A 24,686-nucleotide genomic window follows, 5' to 3' on the forward strand; every position below is an offset into this window, starting at 1 on the left:
AAGCAAAAGAGCCTAGCCACCTTGGAGGAAGGGTCTGAGATAAGAGCATGTGTGAACTAAGTACTCCCTTCTCTGAGCTGAGCCCCCTAACTGCAGACTTTCTCTGCAAAGGGGAAGACTATAATTTCTGAGGACTGACACCCCAAGAAGGGTCCTCCTGGTCAGAGAGGAAGCGATGGACCGCCCCTCTGGGGGACAGATACCCACCAAATACGCAGTTGCCCAAAGGGATGCAAAGTGATGAGCTCAGCTGCTCTCCTGTACCTACTCCTCCACTCACATTTCCCAGCTTTGCCTTTGCTCCTCGCACCCCACCCCCCCAGCTTTCCTGGGATCACCTCCAAGTGCCCTGCTGGCGCCCGAGTCTTTGTCTCCAGGTCGGCTTTGGAGGATCCCAGTCTAAGAAACAAGGACTGCCCAGCTGCCCTCGTTCAGTGGTCAGTTGGGTGAAGTGACCTCAGGAAAAGCGAGCCAACCACACTGCACTGCCGTTTCCCTGCAAAGCAGATGTCAGGATGCACAGTTCTTCTGAGGAAAAATGAAGTAATTCACGCAAACTGCTCAGCACGGTGCCTGCCACTCGGGGAGCACTCGCTAAATGGTGCTATCATTTAAAATGCCCTAAAGGGCATGTTTGCATGGCTGACTGCATCTCTCTGGAATTGTTGAATTTTAATAGAGCAGGAGTGCTTCCTAAGGCCTGAAACTACGCACGGAGGGCTGGCTCCCTTTTCCCTTGCCAGTCAAGTTAACACTTGACATTTGAGCACAAGCGTGTTGCTTAGAAGCAGTAATAATGGTTCTTAATAATATTTTCTATTTTTAGTGCAATTTCATGGTCATCTTTACTTGCATTCTTTTGAAAACAAAAAGGGTTCAGCGTATGAAATGAAATGCTACCACCCTCCTGTGAGATTTCTGAGCTTAGTCCACTTCTGTTTTCTGTAGCTTTATGGAATTGCATGTTCACACAATGTGGGGTGGTCTAAGCCGGCTTCAGGAACACTGAGCACATCACTGTCAGGGGTGTGGCAGCAAACAGGGATACTGAACACAGAATCTGCACGTGATGGCAAGAGAATCTGGTCCAGTTGGGTCCCACATCCACAGATGCTGAGGACCAACTCAGGATACCAAAATCATCAGCAGACTTTGGTATCCTTGTGGGGCAGGGTCTTGGAACCAATCCCCTGCAAATACTGAGGAGCCACTGTGTAGTACCTCCGGGAGGCAAACCGTTCTCTCTGCCTCCAGGCATCTGTGACAGCCACACACCCCACGCATACATCCGTGTCTCCCTGCCTGTGCGCTGAGGTGCACACATGTGAAGGGTACTCTGTGATGAACTTTGATGAAAGTACGCATGCGCATGGCCACCACCCCAGCCAAGACGAAGAATGTTTCCATCGCCCCAGAAAAATTCCTTTGTGCTTCTTTTCAAGTCAGTTCCCACACACCATGAGAAACCTCTGTGTGACTTCTTTCACCACAGGCAGATTGCTCTTTCCTGTTCTTAAATTTCACGAGCATGGAATCACACAGAGTGTGCTCTTTTGTGCCTGCATTCTCTCGCTCAGGATCGTGTTTTTAAGATTCACGCGTGTAATTTATTTACTTTGTATCTCTGTTGTTGTTCAGTCTCTGAGTCAATGTCCGTCTCTTTGCAACCCCCTGGACTGCAGCATGCCAGGCTTCCCTGTCCTTCACTGTCTCCCAGAGTTGGCTCAAACTCATGTCCATTGATGATATCCAAGCCTCTCATCCTCTGTCACAACCTTCTTCCCCTGCCCTCAATCTTTCCCAGCATCAGGGTCTTTTCCAGTGAGTCAGTTCTTCGAATCAGGTGGCCAAAGTATTGGAGCTTCAGCATCAGTCCTTCTAAATGCATATTCAGGGTCGATTTCCTTTAGGATTGACTGGTTTGATCTCCTTGTATCGCTGAGTAGTATTCTATTTCATGAGCGCTCCATAGCTGCTCAGCAGTTCTCCTGTGGATGGACATTTCCAGTTTGGGGTTTAGCTATAGTGAGCATTTGAATGTCTTATTATACACACATTCATCAGTTACCTTGGGTAATACCTAGAAGTGATGCTAGTCCATATGGCCAACTGTTTTCCCAGGTGGCAGTACTATTTCATGTTCCCACCAGAAGTGTATGAGTGATCCGATTGTCATATCCAACCTAACACCAGGCATTCTGAGTGTTTTTAATTTTAGACATTCAAGTAGGCGTAAAATCTTATTTCTTTATGGTTTAAATTTACATTTCTCAGATGACTTAATAATTGCTGAGCATGTTTTCCTGGGCTTGTTGAGTACTTGAATATCTTACTTTGTGAAGGTCTATTCCAAGCATTTTGTGCATTTTTTAGACTGTTGTATTCGTTTTTATCACTTGTTTAATCGCACAGTCGTGTCTGACTCTTTTGGGACCCCGTGGGCTGTAACCCACCAGGCTCCTCTGTCCATGCGATTTCCCAGGCAAGAATACTGGAGTGGGTTGCCATTTCCTTCTCCAGGGGATTTTCCCAACCCAGGGATGGAACTTGAATCTCCTGCATCGCAGGCATTGTTTGCCACTGAGCGACCTGGGAAGCCCCGGTGTTTACCACTGGTTTATGGAAAACCATATATTCTGGATGCAGTTCATCTGTGAGATGTATATAGCAAGTATCTTTCCCAATTTGTGACTTACCTTTTGCATTTTCTTGAAGAGGTCATTTGATGAGCAGAAGTTTCTAAGTTGATGAAGTCAGTCGCACAAGTTTTCTTGATGTATAATACTTTCTGTGTCTTCTTTAAGAATCCTTTCTCTACCCCAAGTCATGAAGATACATTTTCTGGAGATTTAGGGTTATAGTTATTATATTTTAATTTGTGACCCATTTAAAATTAATCTTGTGTATGGTGTGAAGTAAGGGGTCGATAGTATTTTTTTTTTCCGTACATGTATCCAGTTATCATAGCACCCCTGTTTAAAAAAGACTTTCCTTTTCCATTGAACCACTTTGGCGTGTTTGTTGAAAATTAATCGACTCACGTGTGGGTCCCTTTCTGGACTCTGTTCTGTTTCATGCATCTGTTTGTCCTGACACCAAGACCACACTGCTTCAATTGCTAGAGCTTGGAATCCAGTAATCTTCCACATCTGTACTTCTTTGGGGGTTATTTTGGTTCTCTGGGTCATTTTCTTTTCCCTACAAATTTTAGAATAAAGAATCAACTTGTCAGTTTCTTTCAAAAAGTCTTCTCTGACTTAGACTTGGATTGCATTCAATATGTAGATTAATTTGGGAACAATAACATCTAAGCAATATTAAGTCTTGCAACCATGAGCATGGTACATCCCTCCACTCAGCCAGACATAGAGCTTTCAGAATGAAGGTCCTGCATACTTCTTGTTAAATCTGTTTCTCAGCATTCTCTGTTTTCTGGCATTATTGTAAGTGGGATCTTATTTAATTTCCCATTTGTTTGCTCCTCTTTTATGAAAACTACAGGAGATATTTGTGTATTTTTAAAATGTTTATTGGAGTATACTTGCTTTACAGTGTTTGTGTGTTAGTTTCTAGTATACAGCAAAGTGAATCAGCTCTGTGTACATATATATCCCCTCTTTTTTGAATTCTTTCCCATTTAGGTCACCACAGAGCACTGAGTAGAGTTCCCTGAGCTACACAGTAGGTTCTCATTAGTTATCTATTTTGTATATAGTATCAAAGGGAAAAGGGGAAAGATGTACCCAACTGAATGCTAAGTTCCAGAGGATAGCAAGGAAAGATAAGAAGGCCTCCTTAAATGAACAGTGCAAAGACATAGAGGTAAACAATAGAATGGGAAAGACTAGAGATCTCTTCAAGAAAATTGAAGCTGTCAAAGGAACATTTCATGCAAGGATGGGCACAATAAAGGACAGAAACAGAAGCAGGTAAGGACCTAACAGAAGCAGAAGAGATTGAGAAGAGGTAGCAAGAATACCCAGAAGAACTATACAGAAAAAGGTATGACCTTTTGACCTGGATAACCACAATAATGCGGTCACTCACCTAGAGCCGGACATCCTGGAATGTGAAGTCAAGTGGCCTTAGGAAACATTACTACTAACAAAGCTAGTGGAGGTGATGGAATTCCAGCTGAGCCATTTAAAGTTTTAAAACATGATGCTGTTAAAGTGCTACTCTCAGTATGCTAAGAAATTTGAAAACTCAACAGAGGCCACTGAACTGGAAAAGGTCAGTTTTCTTTCCGACCCCAAAGAAGGGCAATACCAAGGAATGTTCAAGCTACTGCACAATTTTACTCATTTCACATTCTAGCAAGGTAATGCTCTAAATCCTTCAAGTTAGGCTTCAACAGTATGTGAACCTAGAACTTCCAGATGTACAAGCTGGATTTAGAAAAGGCAGAGGAACCAGAGATCAAGTTGCCAAAATTTGTTGGATCATGGAGAAAGCAAAGGAGTTCCAAAAAACATCTACTTTTGCTTCATTGACTACACTAAAGTCTTTGACTGTGTGGATCACAACAAACTATAGAAAATCCTTAAAGAGATGGTAATACCAGACCACCTTACCTGTCTCCTGAGAAACCTGTATGCAGGTCAAGGAGCAACACTTATAATCAGACATGGAACAACTGACTGGTTCACAATTGGGAAAGGAGTACACAAAGCTATGTATTGGCACCCTGCTTATTTAACTTCTATGCAGAGTACATCATGCGAAATGCTGAGCTGGATGAATCACAAGCTGGAATCAAGGTTGCTGAGAGAAGTATCAACAACCTCAGATATGCAGATGATACCACTCTAATGGCAGAAAGACAGAGGAACTAAAGACCCTCTTGGTGAAGGTGAAAGAGGAGAGTGAAAGGCTGATTTTAAACTCAGCTTTCAAGAAACGAAGGTCGTGGCATCTGTCCCATCACTTCATGGCAAATAGATGGGGAAAAAATGGATACAGTGACAGACTTTATTTTCTTGGGCTCCGCAATCACTGTGGACGGTGACTGCAGCCATGGAATTAAAAGATGCTTGTTTCTTGGAAGGAAAGCTATGACCAACCTAGACAGCATATTGAAAAGCAGAGACATCACTTTGCCAACAAAGGTCCATCTAGTCAAAGCTATGGTTTTTCCAGTAGTCATGTATGGATGTGAGATTTGGATCATAAAGAAGGCTGAGTGCCAAAGAATTGATGCTTTTGAACTATGGTGCTAGAGAAGACTCTTGAGAGTTCCTTGGACTGCATGGAGATCAAGCCAGTCAATCCTAAAGGAAATCAACCTTGAATATTCATTGGAAGGACTGATGCTGAGGCTCCAATATTTGGCCACCTGATGCAAAGAGCCAACTCATTGGAAAAGACCCTGATGCTGGGAAAAATTGAAGGCCAAAGGAGAGGGGTCAGCAGAGGATAAGATGATTAGATACCATCATCAACTCAACGGACATGAATTTGAACAAACTCCAGGAGACAGTGGAGGACAAAGGAGCATGGTGTGCTGCAGTTCGTAGGGTTGCAGAGAGTCGGACACAATTTAGAGACTGAACAGCAATGATCAATACTGTGTATGTGTCAATCCCAATCTCCCAGTTCATCCCACACACACACCCCTTCCTCCTTGGTAGATATTTGTGTACTGACATAGGATCTTATGACATTGCTCATTGGTTCATGTGTTATTTCTGGTAGTTATTTTATAGAATCTTAGGATTTTTCCATAAAAACAATCATATCTTCTAATAATAAAGACAGTGTTACTTCCTACATTCCAGTCTTTTGGGGTTTTATTTCTTTTACTTGTCTTATTGCATTGGTTGAAACTGCAATACAAGAGAGCAGACATCCTTACCTCATTCCAACCTTAAGGAATATGCATCCACTTTTTTTACCATTGGATGTGACATGAGATATAGACCTTTTGTAGATGTCCTGTATCAGATTGAGGATGTCCTGTTCTAGTTTGCCAAGAGTTTTTGTGTCAAATGGTCTTTGACAAAATTCTCTGTTAAATTCTGCCAGATGTTCTTTGTGTACCTACTGAGATGGGTTAAGGAAGTTTCTTTTTATTCTTAGTTTTCTAAAGGTTGTTTTCTCAATATAAACAGGTGTTAAATTTTGTTACGTGTTCTTTCTGCATCTACTGAGATGACATGGTTTTTTTCCTCCTTTATTCTGTTAAGATAGTGAATTATAGTGACTCATTTTCGAATGCTAAAACAGCTTTGCATTTCTGGGATAATTCCACTTGTATTCTCAGGAAGTATTCTTAGGAAAATATTTGGGAAGAAATTTAACAAAAGGTATACAGACCGTCTACTCTGATATAAGATGTATTCTCCTTTTATATATTGCTATATTTTATTTGTAATAATATGTTAAGGAGTTTTGTATCCATGCTTATATGGGATGCTGGCTTATGCCATTTTTCTTGTGATGTCTTTGTCAAGTTTTTATAAAATATATTGGGAGGTTTGCTTTTTTCTCTATTTTCTAAAAGATTTGATGTAATTTGGGTATTGCTACTCCTGCTGCTAAGTCACTTCAGTCATGTCCGAGCCTGTGTGACCCCATAGATAGCAGCCCGCCAGGCTCCTCTGTCCCTGGGATTCTCCAGGCAAGAATACATATATTCATTTGTGTGTAATGTATTTCTTGATACGCTCAAGGTTAGGTTTATCATGTTACCTTTTTTTTTTTGTATCTTGAGTTTGGTTTCCTGTTCCTTCTCTTCTTCCTTCTCTTAGATTCATTGGATAAATTTTGTATTCTATTTTATTTCTTCTATTGACTCTTTACCTCTACTTTTTAGCATAACTTTTAGTTGGTTGCTATATTTCACTATGTATCCTTAACCTTTTCTTTTTTTTAATTACAAGCTTTCTTTTTTTGGAGATCCAATAAAAAAGCAAAGTTAAGTGAAAAGCAGGGAGAGTTCCCCCATATTCCCTCCTGATACACTCACACAGCCTCCCCCACCATCAACATCCTGCCTTACAGCTTTACATTCATTGTAATCAGTGAGCAACACTGACGCGTCATTGTCAACCAAAGTCCATGGTTAATATCAGCGTTCAGTCTTTGTGGTAGACAGTCTGGGTTTTCAGATGCGTAATGACCTGCATCCACCGCCACAGGGTCATACAGAGTCATTTCTCTGCCCTAAAAATTCTCTGTGCTTCACCTGTTCGTCTATCCTTTCCCCTGGAACCCTGGCAACTACGAATCTTTTTAATGTCTTCATAGTGGTGCCTTTTCCAGAGTATCTGTAGTTGGTATCATACAGTCTGCAGCCTTTTCAGATTGATTTCCTTCACTGAGGAAGTTTCCTTTCTACCTGGTCATAGCTTCATAGCTCATTTCTTCTCTGTGTTGATTAATGTTCCATGAATATACTGTAGTTTGTTTATTCCTCCACCTATTGAAGGATGTCTTGAGTGTGTCAAAGTTTTGGCAACTGTGAACAGAGCTGCTGTAAACATTTGGGTGAATGTTGCCATTTGTTTTTGCGTGTACTTATTTCCTTCTTGGGTACACTGGGTCTTCATTGCTACGTGCAGGCTTTTTCTATTTGCAATGAGAGAGGGCTACTCTCTAGCTGTGGTGTGTGGGCTTCTTCTTGTGGCAACTTCTCTTCTTGCAGAGCCACAGGCTCTAGGGTGCTCCGGCTTCAGTAATTGTGGTGCGTGGGCTTAGTTGCATCAAGGCATGTGGAATCATCCCAGGGATTGAACCTGTGTTTCCTGTATTGGCAGGTGGATTCTTAATCACTGGACCACCAGGGAAGCCCAGTCATTTGTCTTTTATGGATCTTGGATCCAGGATTCTTCTTCTTCTGCTTTCTCGTGGGTTTCAACTGTTTGGGGTAAATACCCAGGAGTGCAGTTGCTCAGTCGTGCATATAATTTTGTAAGAAACCACCAAACTACCTTCCAAAGTGACTGTGCTAAGTCACTTAAGTCGTGTCTGACTCTGTGCGACCCCACAGACGGCAGCCCACCAGGCTCCCCCGTCCCTGGGATTCTCCAGGCAAGAACACTGGAGTGGGTTGCCATTTCCTTCTCCAATGCATGAAAGTGAAAAGTGAAAGTGAAGTCGCTCAGTCGTGTCCAACTCTTCGAGACCCCATGGACTGCAGCCCACCAGGCTCCTCCATCCATGGGATTTTCCAGGCAAGAGTACTGGAGTGGGGTGCCATTGCCTTCTCCGAAAGTGACTGTACTATTTTGCATTTCCACCAGCCATGAATGAGAGTTCCTGTTGCCCTGCATCCTCACTAGCATTTGGTGGTGTTGGTGTTTTTGATTTTTTTTTTTTTTGCTATTTTTTCAATTCTAATAGGTGTGAGTGGTATCTCATTATGGTTTTAATTTGCACTTCCCTGATGACATTGAGCATCTTTTCATATGTTTACTTGCCACATGGATATCTTTTTCTCTTGAACTGTCTTTTCAGATCTTTGCCCATTTTTTAAATCATCCTTAACTTTTTATTCTATTTAAAACTAACGTTGTACCACTTCACATAAAAAGTAAGGACTTTGCAATAGTAGAATTCCTCCCCACAACCTTTGAGCTATTGCCACAGTTCACTTTAGACCTATGCTATACACTGAATGCTCGTGTCCCCCCAAAATTCACATGTTGAGATCCTAACCGCCAGTGTGATAGCATTTGGAGGTGGGGCCTTTGGATGCTGAGTAGGTCATGAGAGTGGAGCCCTTATGAATAGGATTAGTGCCCTTATAAAGGAGACCCAGTATTCTTGCCTGGGAAATCCAATGGACAGAGGATCCTGGTGGGCTGCAGTCCATGGGGCCACAAAAAGTCAGACATGACTTAGTGACTAAACAATGAAAGAGACCTCAGAGAGCTCCCTCGTCCCTTCTGCCCTGTGAGGACAGTGGAACAATGGCCATCCATGTGCCTGGCAGTGGGCCCTCCCCAGACACTGTCTCTGCTGGTGCCGTGATCTTGGACTTCAGCCCCAAAACTGTGAGAAGCAAATGTCTGTTGTTTACAACCCACTGAGTCTCTGGTCGTCTGTTACAGCAGACGGAGCAACTAAGACAATTTACATCCATTATAAACTCCATAATACAGTATTAAGATCTGTAAACAGCCAGCTGTCTTTTGAAGAAATGATTAAAAGAAACTTAAAGATAACTTTTTGCCAGTTCTGCTGCTTTTTTTTTTTTTCCTGTAGATTCCAACTTCTGAGTGGTGTTACAGCCCTTCAGCCTGAAATTTTTCTTTTTTAACATTTCCTAAAGTACAAACTGCTAGTGACTAATTCTCTCAGCTTTTGCCTCTCTGAATTTGTCTCTGTTTTGCCCTCATTTTGAAATCTTTTTCAGGGTATAGGTTGCTGCATTCAGGGTTTGGTTTTGTTTTTGTATTTAGAAGGAATCTAAAGATGTCCATTTTTTTTTTTCCTGGCTTCCACTGTTTCTGATGAGAAGTCAGCTTTTACTGTTGCATTTTGATGTTGTTCAGTTGCTCAGTTGTGTCCAACTCTTTGCGATCCCGTGGACTGCAGCATGCTTCCATGGGGGGAAGGACAGCCAGCTCCCCTGTCCTTCACCGTCTCCCTGAGTTTGCTCAGACTCATGTCCATTGAATCAATGATGCCATCCAACCATCTCATCTTCTGTCATTGTTGCCCTGCACGGGTGTCCCGTTTCTCTGGACACTTTGAAGGTGTTTTCCTTTATCCATGGGCCTCAGCACTTTGACCCTGCTTTGCCTTCATTTTCTTCTTGCTTATCCTCCATGGTGTTCTTTGTTGAGCTTCCATGGTGTATAAATTTGTTTTCATTAAATTTGTCAACATTGTCACAATTACTTCATTAAGTGTATTTTATGCTCCTTTCTCTCCCCTTTCTTTCTGAGACTAGTTACATGTAGTTAGAACATTTGTTCTTATCCCTCAAGTGACTGGCTCTGTTATTTTTTTTTTAATGTTCTTTTCTTTCCACTCTTCAGATTGGAGAGTTCATGATGATGGATCCTCAATTTCCCTGACTATTCTTCAAATTGCTATAAGCCCATCCATGGTTTTTTAATGTCAGATATATTTTTAAATTCAACAATGTCACATTCTTATTTGTAGATTTTCCTCTTAAGATCCCCTATCTGATTACCACTCACTAGCATCTTTTTCTTTAGTTTTTGGATGTATTGCATGCTCAGTCACTCAGTCCTGTCTGACTCTTTGTGACCCCATGGACTATAGCCCACCAGAGTCCTCTGTCCATGGCATTTTTCAGGCAAGAATATTGGAGCTGATTTCCATTTTCTCCTCCTGAGGATCTTCCCAACCCAGGGATCAAACCCCTGCCTCCCATGTTGGCAGGCAAATTCTTTACCGCTGAGCCACCTAGTTGGAGAAGGAAATGGCAGCCCACTCCAGTATTCTTGCCTGGAGAATCCCAGGGACGGAGGAGCCTAGTGGGCTGCCGTCTGTGGGGTTGCACAGAGTCGGACACGACTGAAGCGACTTAGCAGTAGCAGCACCTAGTTGGCCAAAAAGTTCTTTTGGGTTTTCCCGTAAGATGTTATGGAAAAACTTCCATGAACTTTCTGACTAATCCAATACTTATAATTGCCACATGAAAGGCAATTGTAAGTACATTCTCATTTCAACCTCCGTGTCATCTGGGGTTTTATTTTTAGTTTATCTTGTGCAGCCTCTACGATTATGCAGCTGATGGAGGAGAACCTTTGGTTCTGCTCAGTTTCTGATAGAGTTTTGCAGGAGTCCTCCTGTCAAATGAGGCCTCCATCATCCATCACCTTCTTCGATCAGAGTTGACCCTAAGAGACTTCTTCCTGACACCCATCTTCTGGGGTCATTTTGCACACCATCAAAGCCCAGACACAGTGGTCCAGGGTGGACTCCCTTTGGCTTCACCGTAATTCTACTTTCCCACAGAGTGTCCTATCACCAAGACATATGAGGTTATCACATAATGGACAAAGTCCCGCCAGCGTGCACCGTCAATCAGCTGCCAGTTCTCAGCTTCAGATTCCTCTGAGGGTGTCCTTCTCCCTCAAAAGTCCACCCCCTCATCAGGCCATGGCGGCGGAGGGTGGGCGTCTGTTCTCAGAGAGGAGGCCAGTATGCAGAATGTCTTTGCCCTCATGGGTCAGCGAGACACTGCCCATCTTTTTTTTTTTTTATGTTGATGCCTTTTAATTTTTATTGTTAATTTTTTTATTGGCGTATAGTTGCTTTACAATGCTGTGTTAGTTTTTGCTGTATATCAAAGTGAATCAGTCGCACGTGTACATATATCCCCTTTTTTTGGATTTCCTTCCTATTTAGGTCACCGCAGAGCATTGATAAAGTGCCCTGTGCTGTACAGTAGGTTCTCATTAGTTACCTATTTTCTACATAGCAGTGTATATGTGTCAATCTCAGTCTCCCGTTTCATCCCACCCCACCTTCCCCCCCTTGCTGCGTCGCAAATAAGCTCATCTATTTTTATAGATTCCACACGTATGCATTAATAGACAATATTTGTTTTTCTCTCTCTGAATTTTTTAAAATGAAACAGATGAACATTTTTAATGATAAAAGGTACAATTCACAAAGAAGATAGACATCATAAACCATGAAACACCTAACAACAGAGAAACAAAGATACATAAAGCAAAAATCAGAAGAAATATAAGGGAAAAGAAAAAGACATATAATCATAGGCGACACTGCCCGTCTTTGCAGCCCACGTGGGAACATGTCTGGGGTGCACCGGGGGGTCTGGCCAAGTCCCACCGAGGCTTTCTCGCTACATCAGCAGCCGCTTCAGGCTCTTAGGAGCCTTACATGATCAGCATGTACAAACCATTCAGAACAGTGCCTGAAATCTAGGAAGTGCTCCATAAAGACTGCCGTGGTTGTTGCAATCATGATACTATAAAGTTGCATTGCTGTCTGTCCCAGGAGCTACTCCCTTTGAGACATTTTTCTCAAAAACTGAGCCTAAAGGGAGAGGAGGGCAGAGGGAGGAGTTGTGCCCAGACATCTGAGGTCAGACTCAGCTATGCAGACCTCAAATCCCAGCTCCAGAACAGAAGGGGACACAGTCCAGTTCCTGCCCCCGAGGGCTGGCGGGTCTGCAGCGAGCCTGCAAGGGCTCAGCCAAGACAGCTATGTAGGAGACACTCTCTCCCTACATCAGATATGGTCGCCAGGGCCCCAGGGTCCCCTTCACTTTCTTTGTCTCATCAGAATGGCTACCAGGAAGTTGAAAGCATCTAGTTGAAGCCACACTGAGCATCACCTGGAACATCCCTTTGGCCGCCAATAGCCGAGGGTGATTTCTTGGCAGGACAGACCCTGGAAACGGTGCTTGTCCCTTTAAGGAGCGAGGCCAGGCCACTGTTCATCATCCCATTTTATTGTGCTCCTGGGCTGTAAAGGAAGCGCCCTCCTTCTGCTCTTTGTTTTATGACCTCCATAAACAGTGAATTGCCATGACTGTGCCTGGGGCTAGAATGGCCTCGCTGGCTGGAGGGGCCAGGAGAGCAAAAGTGGAGCAGAGGTGAGTCCCCCCTTCTTCCCTGGAGAAGGGCAGTGCCACCCCCAGAAGGAGGGGTGGGAGGGGACACACAGGGAGTCCCCTCCTGGCCCTACCTACATGTAGCTCTGGAAATAAATGCACCCCCAATATTCAGGGTCTCAGATGGGGGTGATTTTCTCTAATGCAAAAGCAAGACATGCCCTTTTGAAGGAATATCCATGTTTTTTTTAGAAAAAGCTTTGGGAGGGAGTCAGTTAAGTATATTTTTTGAAGGATGCTCACGGGAGAAGGAAATGGTAACCCACTCCAGTGTTCTTGCCTGGAGAATCCCACGGACGAGGGAGCCTGGTGGGCTGCCGTCTATGGGATCACACAGAGTCGGACACGACTGAAGTGACTTAGCAGCAGCAGCAGCAGGGCTTTGGGTGAGATGGATAAAGTCAGACAGTTTGTGTATCATACTGACAGCATGGAGACACAGTAAAAATATCGTGTAACAGTTATACAGACGTTATCAGGAGAGATTGGGACTCACGGTGGACTCCAGGCAGCACACACATGCCCACAGGTGTTACTCATGACACTGTTGGGGGTTGAGGTTCCAGAACCGTGCCAATGTCCCCAGGCCTCCTCCCTGCAGGCACAGGTGTGGGGCCAGAGTGTTACTAGGGCTGTGGTTGTTTCCCATTTGCCCTCAGGGAGGATGGTACGTGTGCCAACCAGCCTGGGTGTGCGGAGGATGGAGGAATGGCCGTGGACAGTCCAGCGTTCCGTCCACTGTTCTGTGCTGTCCAGCACGGCATGAAAAGAGCAGTACCTGTCCACTGACTGGCCTAGCTGGCCACGGCATCGCCTTCAGCTGACCTCTGAAGTAGGAATTGGAGGGTTGGGCTGTCTTGTCGATCAGTTAAACCTGACTTTTATGTCGCTCTGTGCTGCAGAGACGCAGGATTTGTCTGAAACAAATAAACAATTCCTGGAAGGGCTGGGAGAGGCGGAGGCGGGTTCCTTGAAGCATGCACAGCAGCAGAGTCGGGCAACAGCCTCTGGCACCGGGGTAAGGCAGGCTTGGATGCTGTTCTGGCCACTCGTGGGGGCAGCTGAAGAAACAGCATGGGGAAGGGTGCCCATCCTGCCAGCCCACAGGCAGAGTCCTGCCCACAACCCCCACTGGGCAACTCTGCACCCGTCTCCAGCGGGTGGGCTGCTCCTGACCCCTCATTTCTGGCCCAGGACAGGTTGAGGGCCACCCTGGTAGAGAGCCACGGTCTGGAAATATCCAGAAAACCCAGTTCAGATGCTGCCAGACTGCAAGATGGTCCTGGAACTAAATGCAAGTGTTCCCTCATAGGTGGGAGACTCTGCCAGCCCCGGCATCTACCTGGCAGGGCCCATTACCCAAGAGGTCAGCGGACGAGGCCCCCAGCATATTTAAATCAGGCCTGTCCCAGGTGTGAGCAGGGAGAGAGCACCCTAGACCTGCAGAGGCTGGTGACGAGACCTCTGTGCTGACGGCTGACTGTTTGGCCTTCATTAAATCTTTGCCTTAGTTAAAGCCGTGGGCACTCATTAAATCGTGGTGAGCTTGGAGCAGCATCCTTGACGTTCAGTACAATGTCCTAGACCTGGGGACATTTCTGATGATATGTCAGCTGTTCTCGCGGAGCAGAGTTTTCCCTGAAGTACACGTGGGTCACCCGTGGCCGTGGGCCGCCTCCACCGCAGCCTCCATTCTGTGAACCAGCAGGCATTCTGCTGACTCCTGTTCTCAGTCTTACTTCCTCTCTCAGTTATCTCAAAAACTTCCAAAGGTTTTTCAACAGTCCAGTCGGACACCAGCATGACCCCCCAGTCATGTCCAATCTTGAACTGCCAGCATCCCTGGCTGTGGCTGGTTATTCTTTTATTATTATTATTATTATTATTTTGACAACAAAAACATTTTGTATTGGGGTATAGCCAATTAACAATCTTGTGATATACCCCACAATCTTCTTGTGAGGTATAGCCAATTAACAATCTTGTAAACAGTGAAGGGATCCGCCATACATATACATGTTTCCATTCTCCCCCACCTCCCATCCAGGCTGGCATGTGCCATTGAGCAGAGTTCCATGTGCTATACAGTAGGTCCTTGTTGGTTATCCATTAAAATATAGCAGTGTGTACATGATCTTCCCACAGTCCTCAACTATCCCTTCCCCCCACCCCCACCCCGGCAACCATGAGTTCATTTTCTAAGTCCGTAAGTCTCTTTCTCCTTTGTAAGTTAAGTTTGTTTGTATCATTTCTTTTTAGATTCCACATATGCGGCATGCCACATGATATTTCTCCTTCTCTGTCTGGCTCACTTCACTCAGTATGAGTCTCTCTAGGTCCATCCACGTTGCTGCAAATGGCCTCATTTCATTCTTTTTAATGACTGAGTAGTCTTCCACTGTATATACACACACACACACACACACACATATACCACATCTTCTTTATCCATTCCTCTGTCGATGGACATTTAGGTTGCATGAAATTAAAAGACGCTTACTCCTTGGAAGGAAAATTATGACCAACCTAGATAGCATATTCAAAAGCAGAGACATTACTTTGCCAACAAAGGTTCGTCTTGTCAAGGCTATGGTTTTTCCTGTGGTCATGTATGGATGTGAGAGTTGGACTGTGAAGAAGGCTGAGCGCCGAAGAATTGATGCTTTTGAACTGTAGTGTTGGAGAAGACTCTTGAGAGTCCCTTGAACTGCAAGATTAAACCAGTCAATCCTAAAGGAAATCAATCCTGAATATCCATTGGCAGGACTAATGGCTAAAACTGAAGCGCCAGTACTTTGGCCACTTAATTCAGAGCTGACTCACTGGAAAGACTGTGATGCTGGGAAAGGTTGAAGGCAAAAGGAGAAGGGGGTGGCAGAGGATGAGATGGTTAGATAGCATCATCGGCTTAATAGACATGAATCTGAGCAAACTCTGGGAGATAGTGGAGGATAGAGGAGCCTGGCGTGCTATCCATGGGGTAGCAAAGAGTCAGACACAACTTCGCAGCTGAACAACAATGGCTGTTGGTGACCCTTAGTGACGTAACAACACCTGTGGCTGTCAGGGACCCTTAGTGACAGAACGACAGCACCTGTGGCTGTTGGCAACCCTTAGTGACATAGTAACACCTGTGATGTAATAGCAGTGGTGATGGCTAAGGCAGGACTGTGCACCACCGACCAGGCTCTGCCCAGCGTATTCTACACACAATTTGTTTTAAGTTCAGAACTCCCCTGGGAGGAAGCAGTGGCCCGCGGCAGGAATTCCAGTGTACTGGGCTGGGGCGGGGGAGGCACCCACTTCCTGAACAGGCTGTGTTTATGGATGTGTGGGTGTGGTTGGCCTTTTGCAGAGAGGCATTTTTTTTGCCCTTTCCCCTTGCACAAGAATGCAGATTGTGCAGGATCTAAAGAAGCAGCTCAGGGCGAAATTACAGAGATGGCAGCAGAATGAGCGCCATGACCTGGGCACCGGCGCCCTGGGGCTCTCTGCCTGCCAGCTTACCTTTGTGCCTGTGCCCTTTCTGAAGACATCAGATTTTTTGACATGGGTGGCACATGGGCTGAGGTGTAGCTGTTACGTGGACCGGAATATGAATATCCGAGCCTCGAATTCAGCCAGGAAAAGGAAGGTATAGGATGAAGTGCTTGGGGTAGAAATTAAATTTCAGCATCAAAATCCTGTGGTTAAGACTTCCAATGCAGGAGGTGCAGTTAGAGCCCTGGTCGGAGAGCTAAGATCCCACACACCTCTCAGCCAAAGAATCAAAATGTAACACAGAAGCAATACTGTAACAAATTCAATAAAGAATTAAAAAATAGTCCACATCAAAATAAAAAATCTTTTTAAAAAATCCTGTAATGCTCAAAGGAGCCCACCTCAAAAAACAAGGGAAAATTCCCCCTTAACTTTTTCTTTCCATTCAGTCTATTAAATTTTTTGTTAAATGTTTTTTAAGTCATTAAACAATCACATACAGTTGTAAGAAAAAATGCAGAGACCCAGGCATCCTTTACCCTTTTTGCTGGTGTGGTAACATCCTTCAGACTGCAGTAAGAGCTCACCCCAGACGCTGCTGCAGTCAGGCACAGAGCATCTCATCCCCCAAGGGGCCCTCGTGCTGCCTTTCTATGTCGTTCAGTGGCTAAGTTGTCTCCAACTGTCTGTGACCCCAAGGACTGCAGCATGCCAGGCTTCGCTGTCCTTGACTATCTCCTGGAGTTTGCTCAGATTCATGTCCATTGAGTCGGTGATGCCATGCAACCATCTCATCCTCTGTCACCCCCTTCTCTTCCTCCCTTCAGTCTTTCCCAGCATCAGGGTCTTTTCCAAGCAGTCAGCTCTTTACATCAGGTGACTAAAGTATTGGAGCTTCAGCTTCAGCATCAGTCCTTCCAGTGAATATTCAGGACTGATTTCCTTTAGGATTCACTGATTTGATCTTCTTGCTGTCCAAGGGATTCTCAAGAGTCTTCTGTAGCACCACACACCAATTCTTTGGCACTCAAATTTCTTCTTGATCCAACTCTCACAGCCATTTGTGACTACTGGAAAAACCATAGCTTTGACTGTACAGACTTTTATCAGCAAAGTGATGTCTCTGCTTTTTAATAGGCTGTCTACGTTGGTCATAGCCTTCCTTCCAAGGAGCAAGTGTCTTTTCTATAGCATCATCCAGATCCCTTTATCCACCGCCCCTTAACCCTTGACACTTACTAATCTGTTCTCCATCTCTATAGTTTTGCATTTCAAGAATGTTCTATGTATGAGTGAGTTTGGGGATTGACCTTTTTTCACCCAGCATAATTCTCTAGAAATGCATCCAGGCTACTATGTGTATCACAAGTTCAGTCCTTTTTATTACTGAGTAATATTTCATGGTGTGGCCGGGACACTGTTTATTCATTCATCTGCTGAAGGGCATCTGGGTTGTTTCTGGTTTAGGGCAATTAAAAATAAAAGCTGTTCTGAACATTGTGTACCGACTTCTGTGTAAACATAACCTGTCACTTCTCTGTCCCAGAGGGCAAGTGCAGGTCATACAGTAATTGTATGTTTAGTTTTGTTAAGAAACTGCCAAACCCTTTTCCAGAATAGCTGTTCTGTTTTACATTCCCACCAGCAGTGTGTGAGTAAGCTAGTTTCTCCACATCTTTTCCAGCATTGGGGGTTGTCACTTTTTTAAATTTTTTTTAGCTTTTTTGATAAGTGTGCAGTGATATTTCAGTGTGCTTTCATTTGCATTTCCCAATGACTCATGTAGCTCAGCATTTTTTCATGTGCCTGTCATCCATCTGTATATGCTCTTCAGTAAAATGTCTGCTCATGGCAGTCCTTGGCGGTCCAGTGGTTAGGACTCAGGGCTTTCACTGTGGGGGCTGGCATTCAATCCCTGTTCAGAAACCAAGATCCCAGAAGCCAAAACAAGCAGATGAGTAAATGTCTGTGCCCTGCCCTTTTCAAATTGAATTGTTCTGTTGTTTTACTGTTGAGTTTTTACTGTTCTTTTCATTGTCTATTTTCAAGTCTTTGTCAGATACGTGATTTGCAAATTATTTTTTCCCCCAGACTATATACCTTTTTATCTCTTAACAGGATTTTTCCCAAAGGGAAAGTTCTACTTTTGATAAAGTCCAGTTTATCAATTTTCCCTTTTATGGACTGTTTTTGTTGTCAAGTCTGAGAACTCTCTGCCTAGCCCAAGAATCTGAAGATTTTCCTCTATTTTTTTCTAGATTTTATAGTTTCCTATTTTACATCCAGAGTCCACTTTGCATTTGTTGCTGTTATTCAGTCACTAAGTCATGTCGGACTCTGTGACCCCATGGACTGCAGCATACCAGGCTTCCCTGTCCTTCAGTATTTCCCGGAGTTTGCTCAAACTCATGTCCATTGAGTCGGTGATGCCATCCAACCATCTCATTGTCTGTCACCCCCTTCTCTTCCTGGCCTCAATCTTTCCCACCATCAGGGTCATTTCCAATGAGTTGACTCTTTGCATCAGGTGGCCGAAGTATTGACACTTCAGCTTCAGCATCAGTCCTTCCAGTGAATAGTCAGGGTTGATTTCCTTTAGGATTGACTGGTTTAATCTCCTTGCAGTCCAAGGGACTCTCAAGAGTCTCCTCCAGGACCACAGTTCAAAAGCATCTGTTCTTCAGTGCTCATGTTCTTTATGGTTCAACTCTCACATCCATACATAATTACTGGACAAACCATAACTTTAACTCTACAGACCTTTGTCAGCAAAATGATATCTCTGTTTTTTAATATGCTGTCTAGGTTTGTCATAGTTTTCCTTCCAAGGAGCAAATGTCTTTTAACTCCATGGATGCCTGCAGTCACTGTCCACAGTGATTTTGGGGTCCAAGAAAATAAAATCTTTCACTGCTTCCACTTTTTCCCCATCTATTTGCCATGAAGTGATGGGACCGGATGCCATGATCTTAGTCTGAATGTTGAGTTTTAAGCCAGCGTTTTCACTCTCCTCTTTCACCCTCATCACAAGACTCTTAATGGTCTCACCATTTATATTTTTCTTTTACCAGAGTTTTGTAGTTTTCAACACACAACTTCTCCATATGTTTTATTTACATTTATTTGAGTTTTTTTAAGTGTATGTTCCTGATGTTCAAGCTGGTTTTAGAAAAGGCAGAGGAACCAGAGGTCAAATTAACAACACCCACTGGATCATGGAAAAAGCAAGAGAATTCCAGAAAAACATCTATTTCTGCTTTATTGACTATGCCAAAGCCTTTGACTGTGTGGATCACAAGAAAGTGGAAAATTCTGAAAGAGATGGGATTACCGGACCACCTGACTTGCCTCTTGAGAAATCTGTATGCAGGTCAGGAAGCGACAGTTAGAACTGGACATGGAACAACAGACTGGTTCCAAATAGGAAAAGGAGTACATTAAGGCTGTATATTGTCACCCTGCTTATTTAACTTCTATGCAGAGTACATCATGAGAAACGCTGGACTGGAAAAAACACAAGCTGGAATCAAGATTGCTGGGAGAAATATCAATAACCTCAGATATGCAGATGACACCACCCTTATGGCAGAAAGTGAAGAGGAACTCAGAAGCCTCTTGATGAAAGTGAAAGTGGAGAGTGAAAAAGTTGGCTTAAAGCTCAACATTCAGAAAACAAAGATCATGGCATCTGGTCCCATCACTTCATGGGAAATAGACAGGGAAACAGTGGAAACAGTGTCAGACTTTATTTTGGGGGGCTCCAGAATCACTGCAGATGGTGACTGCAGCCATGAAATGAAAAGACGCTTACTCCTTGGAAGGAAAGTTATGACCAATCTAGATAGCATATTCAAAAGCAGAGACAGTACTTTGCCAACAAAGGTCCATCTAGTCAAGGCTATGGTTTTTCCTGTGGTCACGTGTGGATGTGAGAGTTAGACTGTGAAGAAGGCTGAGTGCCGAAGAATTGATGCTTTTGAACTGTGGTGTTGGAGAAGACTCTTGAGAGTCCCTTGGACTGCAAGGAGATCCAAACAGTCCATTCTGAAGGAGATCAGCCCTGGGATTTCTTTGGAAAGAATGATGCTAAAACTGAAACTCCAGTACTTTGGCCACCTCATGTGAAAGTTGACTCATTGGAAAAGACTCTGATGCTGGGAGGGATTGGGGGCAGGAGGAGAAGGAGATGACAGAGGATGAGATGGCTGGATGGCATCACTGACTCGATGGACGTGAGTCTGGGTGAACTCTGGGAGTTGGTGATAGACAGGGAGGCCTGGCATCCTGCGATTCATGGGGTTGCAAAGAGTCGGACACGGCTGAGCGACTGAACTGAACTAAAGTGTATGTAAATGGTGCTGTGATTTTAATTTTAGTGTCTACATGGTCATTGCTAGTATATATAAATACAGTCAATTTGTATATTTATCTTGTATACTATGACCATGTTGAACTCACTTGTTAGTTCTATTTTTATATTTTGCTGAATTCTAATTGCTAATATTTTGTTAAGAATTTTTGCATTCATATTAATGGCAGATATTGACTTGCAGTTTTCCTTTTTTGTTGTCTTTGTTAGATTTGGTATTGGGTCAATACTAGCTTCATAAAGTGAATCAAAACGTGTACCCTTCTATTTTCTAGAAAAAATTGTTTAATTCTTGAAGGACTGATTAATTCTTCTTTAAATGTTTGGCCAAATTCTCCAGTGAAACCATTTGCACCTGGAAATTTCTTTGGAGGGATTTTTTTTAAATAAACACAATTTCCTTAATAGTTGCAGACTTTTCAAATTGTGTGCTTCATATTGGATGAGTGTGGTAGTTCATACTTTTCTAGGATCTGGTCCATTTTCATTTAGGGTGTCAAGATTATATGCTTAGAGTTGTTTTTAGTGTTTCCTTGTTAGCCTTTTGAGGTCTGTGAGGTCTGTAATGCTGTCTCCCCTTTCATTCTAGATACTGGTGATCTGTGTGTTCTCTCTGTGTTTCTTAGTCTTGCCAGAGATTTGTCAATTTATTGATATCTTTAAATAACCAGTCCTTTGTTTCATTGATTTCCTGGGTTGTTTTTCTGTTTTTTATTTCATTGATTTCTGCTTTTTATTGTATCCTTCCTTCTGCTCTTCTTGTGGGTTTATTTTTGCTTTTCTTTTTCTAGGTTCTTAGATTATGGAGTTAAGAGTTTTCCTCTCTGCAAATGCAAGCATACAGTGCTATAAATATTCCTCTCAGCACTGCTTTAGCTGTGTCCCACAGCTAAATTGTCATGTGTTGTATTTTCATTTTCATTCTACTTGGCAGAAAACAGCAAAATTCTGTGAAGTAATTATCATTCAGTGTCTATCTTTATATCCCTAAGACCTCATCTTTGACCCATGTATTACTTAGAAGTGTGTCATTTAGTTTCAAAGTGTTTGAAGATCTTTCTGTTACTGATTTCTAGTTTGATTCTCTTAAAGGTCATAAACCATACTCTATTTGGTTGTGGTTCTTTCAGATTTGTTGTGGGTTTTGAGTGTGTGTTCACCGACCTATGGTCTACTTTGGTATATGCTTCATGGGCACAGGGCTTCCCTGGTGGCTCAGCTGGTAAAGAATCTGCCTACAGTGCAGGAGACCTGGGTTTGATCCCTGGGTTAGGAAGAGCCCCTGGAAAGGGGAAAGGCTACCCACTCCAGGATTCTGGCCTGGAGAATTTCATGGACTGTATAGTCCATGGGGTCGCAAAGAGTTGGACACACCCGAGCGACTTTCACTTCACTTCATAGGCACCTGAAAAGAATGTGCATTCTGCAACTGCTGATGGACTTTTAAATATATCTCAAGACTGAGACAGGCCACTAACTCTTAAAGCTTGTATGATACACTTTTGCCCAAGATTTCAGAGTAAGTGATCTAAAATACTGCTAAGTTCACCAAAGAAGCCTGTGAAGCCTTCTCACCGGTGGGTCTTGTCAATGGAGCCACCATTTTTCTCCCCTGAGGGGTCTGGTCCTCTCTGAAGGATAGAACTTTGATCAGCTCAACATGTGGCTCAAGAAAGTTTCCTGGCTGACATATTTACCCTTGTATTTCCAAGAGATATGATGGGACATCGTTTTCCTTCTTCTCATCAACTCATAGGATGCTAAAGCCAGAGGAAACCTTGGGTCATCTGGTCTACTCTTTCCTTTGGCAGGTGAAGGAATGAGGTCCTAGAGGTTATTTTAGATTATTTTTTAAAATACTTCTGTGAAATTAACATAAGTTATTATAGAAGTATATTAGATATAGAGAAACAAAAATAATCTTACAACCAAAAAGTAACTACTATTATTATTTTGGAGTATACTCTCCCAAGTTTTAAGAAATGGAATCACACTGTACTATGACTTTCTTAGCTTTATAATAGGCATGAACATTTTTCTAAGATATTATTCCTAGTAGCAGAATACGCTTCCACAGTACAGATGCACCACACCACATCTAAATGGTATAAGTGATGTCCATCACAGTTTTCACTGCGTTAAATAACGTCATGATGAACATCTTTTGTGTCCATATATGTGGTTTTTCCTAGAACTGGAAACAGTAAATCAGAGCACGTGAACATGTTTAGCTTTGGAGCCCTGTTGCCAAATTGGATTATCGGGGGTTTTGTTTGTCTGGACACGCTTGGCTCGGTTTTGATTTGTGTCGGGTTTAGAGTCTATATGGAAGCTTACGCGAGTTCAGGAGGAAGCCTTGTTTAGGTCCCCAGAATTTTAAGGTGTGAGCTAAACTGCCACCTGGAACCAAGGGGAGAGCCCGCCCTTCCCAAGAGCACAGAGTGGCTGGAACGGTGCCGTGCATTCCTCACCTCTCTATGAGGCATCCCACATTGGGCCCGGCCAGGAAACCGGAAAATGGGCAGCTACATACAGCCTGGGGTCTGGACCTTGTAAACCCAGCCGCCCAGCCCAGTTTTATGTAACAGGCAACAGAGGGACAAACTCGCTCACCCCAGCTGCTTCCTCTCTCTGGGACCTACCGTGAGAACAGTGTGTGTTGCACTCAAAATATGCCTTGAACTTTCTGTCATAGTAATTGCCCCCATAAAATGGTCCGGGGCATTGCATGAAAGCGTCCCGTATTTAAAGACCAGTCCTGCCTGCTTTTATGGCTGGTGCTGACTACAGGAAGATCACAGCCCCGGCCACTCTGCTGAGGCACCACTGAGAGCTGTCCCAGGGGGAAAGGGCATCTGAAGCTGGACGGGAAACCCGAGGCCCAGGAAAGGCCCTGCTGCCGACCAGTGACCCGAGCACCCCTCCCCCAGGTACCCAGGCAGCTCCTGGGCACGGTGTTGGGGTTCAACCCGTGGTCCACAGAGTGCACCCTTTTCCATTAGTCTTTCTTTTCTCATCTGCAGAGAAAGAAGAACTGATCCAGAACGTGCTGACCCAGGTGGCGGAGCAGTTCTCAAGGTACAGAATCTTCTGGATGCATCCTTTCCGGGGCTGGGTACTCTTTCTCTTCTTGGCGGGTGGGCCCGTTGCCGTGAGGCTATCTCAGCCGGTGGGCTCTCATCCATCACTTCCCCAGAGAAGCTACCTGCCCGGTGGGGTCCTTTGGGGAATTCTGTAACTAAGCCAGCATGCATGGGGTCCAGGAAATGCTCGCCTGCTGGTGCTTTCAGAGTAAGAACCCGTGTTGCTGAGAATGTCCTCAGGGGCTCTTCTGGGGCGAGGACTTCAGCCTACGGGAATTGGCAGCATAGAGATCCTGTGTGGATCTCTGGCTCACTCTTCATTCTGAGTTATGCTGCTGGTTCTGGAGTCGATGCTTTGCGTTTTCTCAGTCACCTTCCATGGCATCTTACTGCCCCTCAGGTAGTTGAAATGGGGAGAAGCCATATTTCCTTAAAGTTGTTGAACTGAATGGGTTGGATCCCAGAGAAGGGCACACCAGCTGCCTAAGGTGGTCTGTGCCCAGCGGGACAGGGTGTGTGTGTGTGGAGGGGTGAGTGCTGGTCCATGCCAGTGGTGAGCAGAGAACCCAGGTCCTCCCCAGAGAGTATCTGCTCACTGGCCAGGTATGGGGAGTAATCATGCCCGCTCTGTGTTCTGGTCTTGGACAATACACCTTCGAGATAATTCCAGAGTGTATCCTTTTCCTCCTCCCCACTGCCTCCCATCAGTTCCTTAAAAGCAACTCCTCTGTTTGGATCCCTTACCAGCCCACCTGTGGGCCTCACCGTGGCAAGGAGCCGGCAGATGTTGACTGAACCAACTTTAACTTGGAGAATTTGAGGAGTTATGTTGTTTTGTTTTTTTCCTTCCCAGAGCTTTTAAAATCAATGAGCTGAAAGCTGAATTTGCAAATCACTTGGCAGTGCTAGAGAAACGCGTCGAATGTGAGTGGCATGTTGATGTCTTTTCGCTGATGTGTCTTTTAACCTCAGTTTAAATTAAGCCACTTGAGCTGTGGTGTGTGATGGTGGCAGGGGAGGTGAGGCTGAGAACGAATGTTTTGTCTCTGTGAAATACTCAGTACTTACCTTTGAAGTTAACGAAGGCTAGAAGAGTGATAAATCTTAAGCGTTTTATTCTGTTTTAAAAGTAACCCAGTAACTCGCAACGTGTTAGAAGTACACAGTAATTTGCAATCCGGTGCATGTC

The 24,686-nt window shown here is 44.1% G+C and overlaps 1 protein-coding gene across 5 annotated transcripts in view; it reads left to right on the top strand.

The window, feature by feature from the left end:
- PDE9A (phosphodiesterase 9A) overlaps positions 1–24,686 on the top strand; it is a 104,289-nt gene that overhangs the window by 44,749 nt on the left and 34,854 nt on the right. For 2 of the 5 annotated variants that reach the window (XM_005202035.3, XM_002685134.5), the window contains exons 5-6: positions 23,438–23,492; positions 24,351–24,421. In XM_005202035.3, the coding sequence (XP_005202092.1) occupies positions 23,438–23,492; positions 24,351–24,421 (126 nt within the window). Of the gene's footprint in view, positions 1–12,456; positions 12,548–13,564; positions 13,584–23,437; positions 23,493–24,350; positions 24,422–24,686 lie in introns of those variants that run through there. The other 3 variants (XM_005202039.5, XM_005202037.5, XM_010801658.4) reach the window with 3 other exon arrangements.

The sequence above is a fragment of the Bos taurus genome, chromosome 1 (assembly GCF_002263795.3).
Source record: "Bos taurus isolate L1 Dominette 01449 registration number 42190680 breed Hereford chromosome 1, ARS-UCD2.0, whole genome shotgun sequence".
Taxonomy (NCBI): domain Eukaryota; kingdom Metazoa; phylum Chordata; class Mammalia; order Artiodactyla; family Bovidae; genus Bos; species Bos taurus.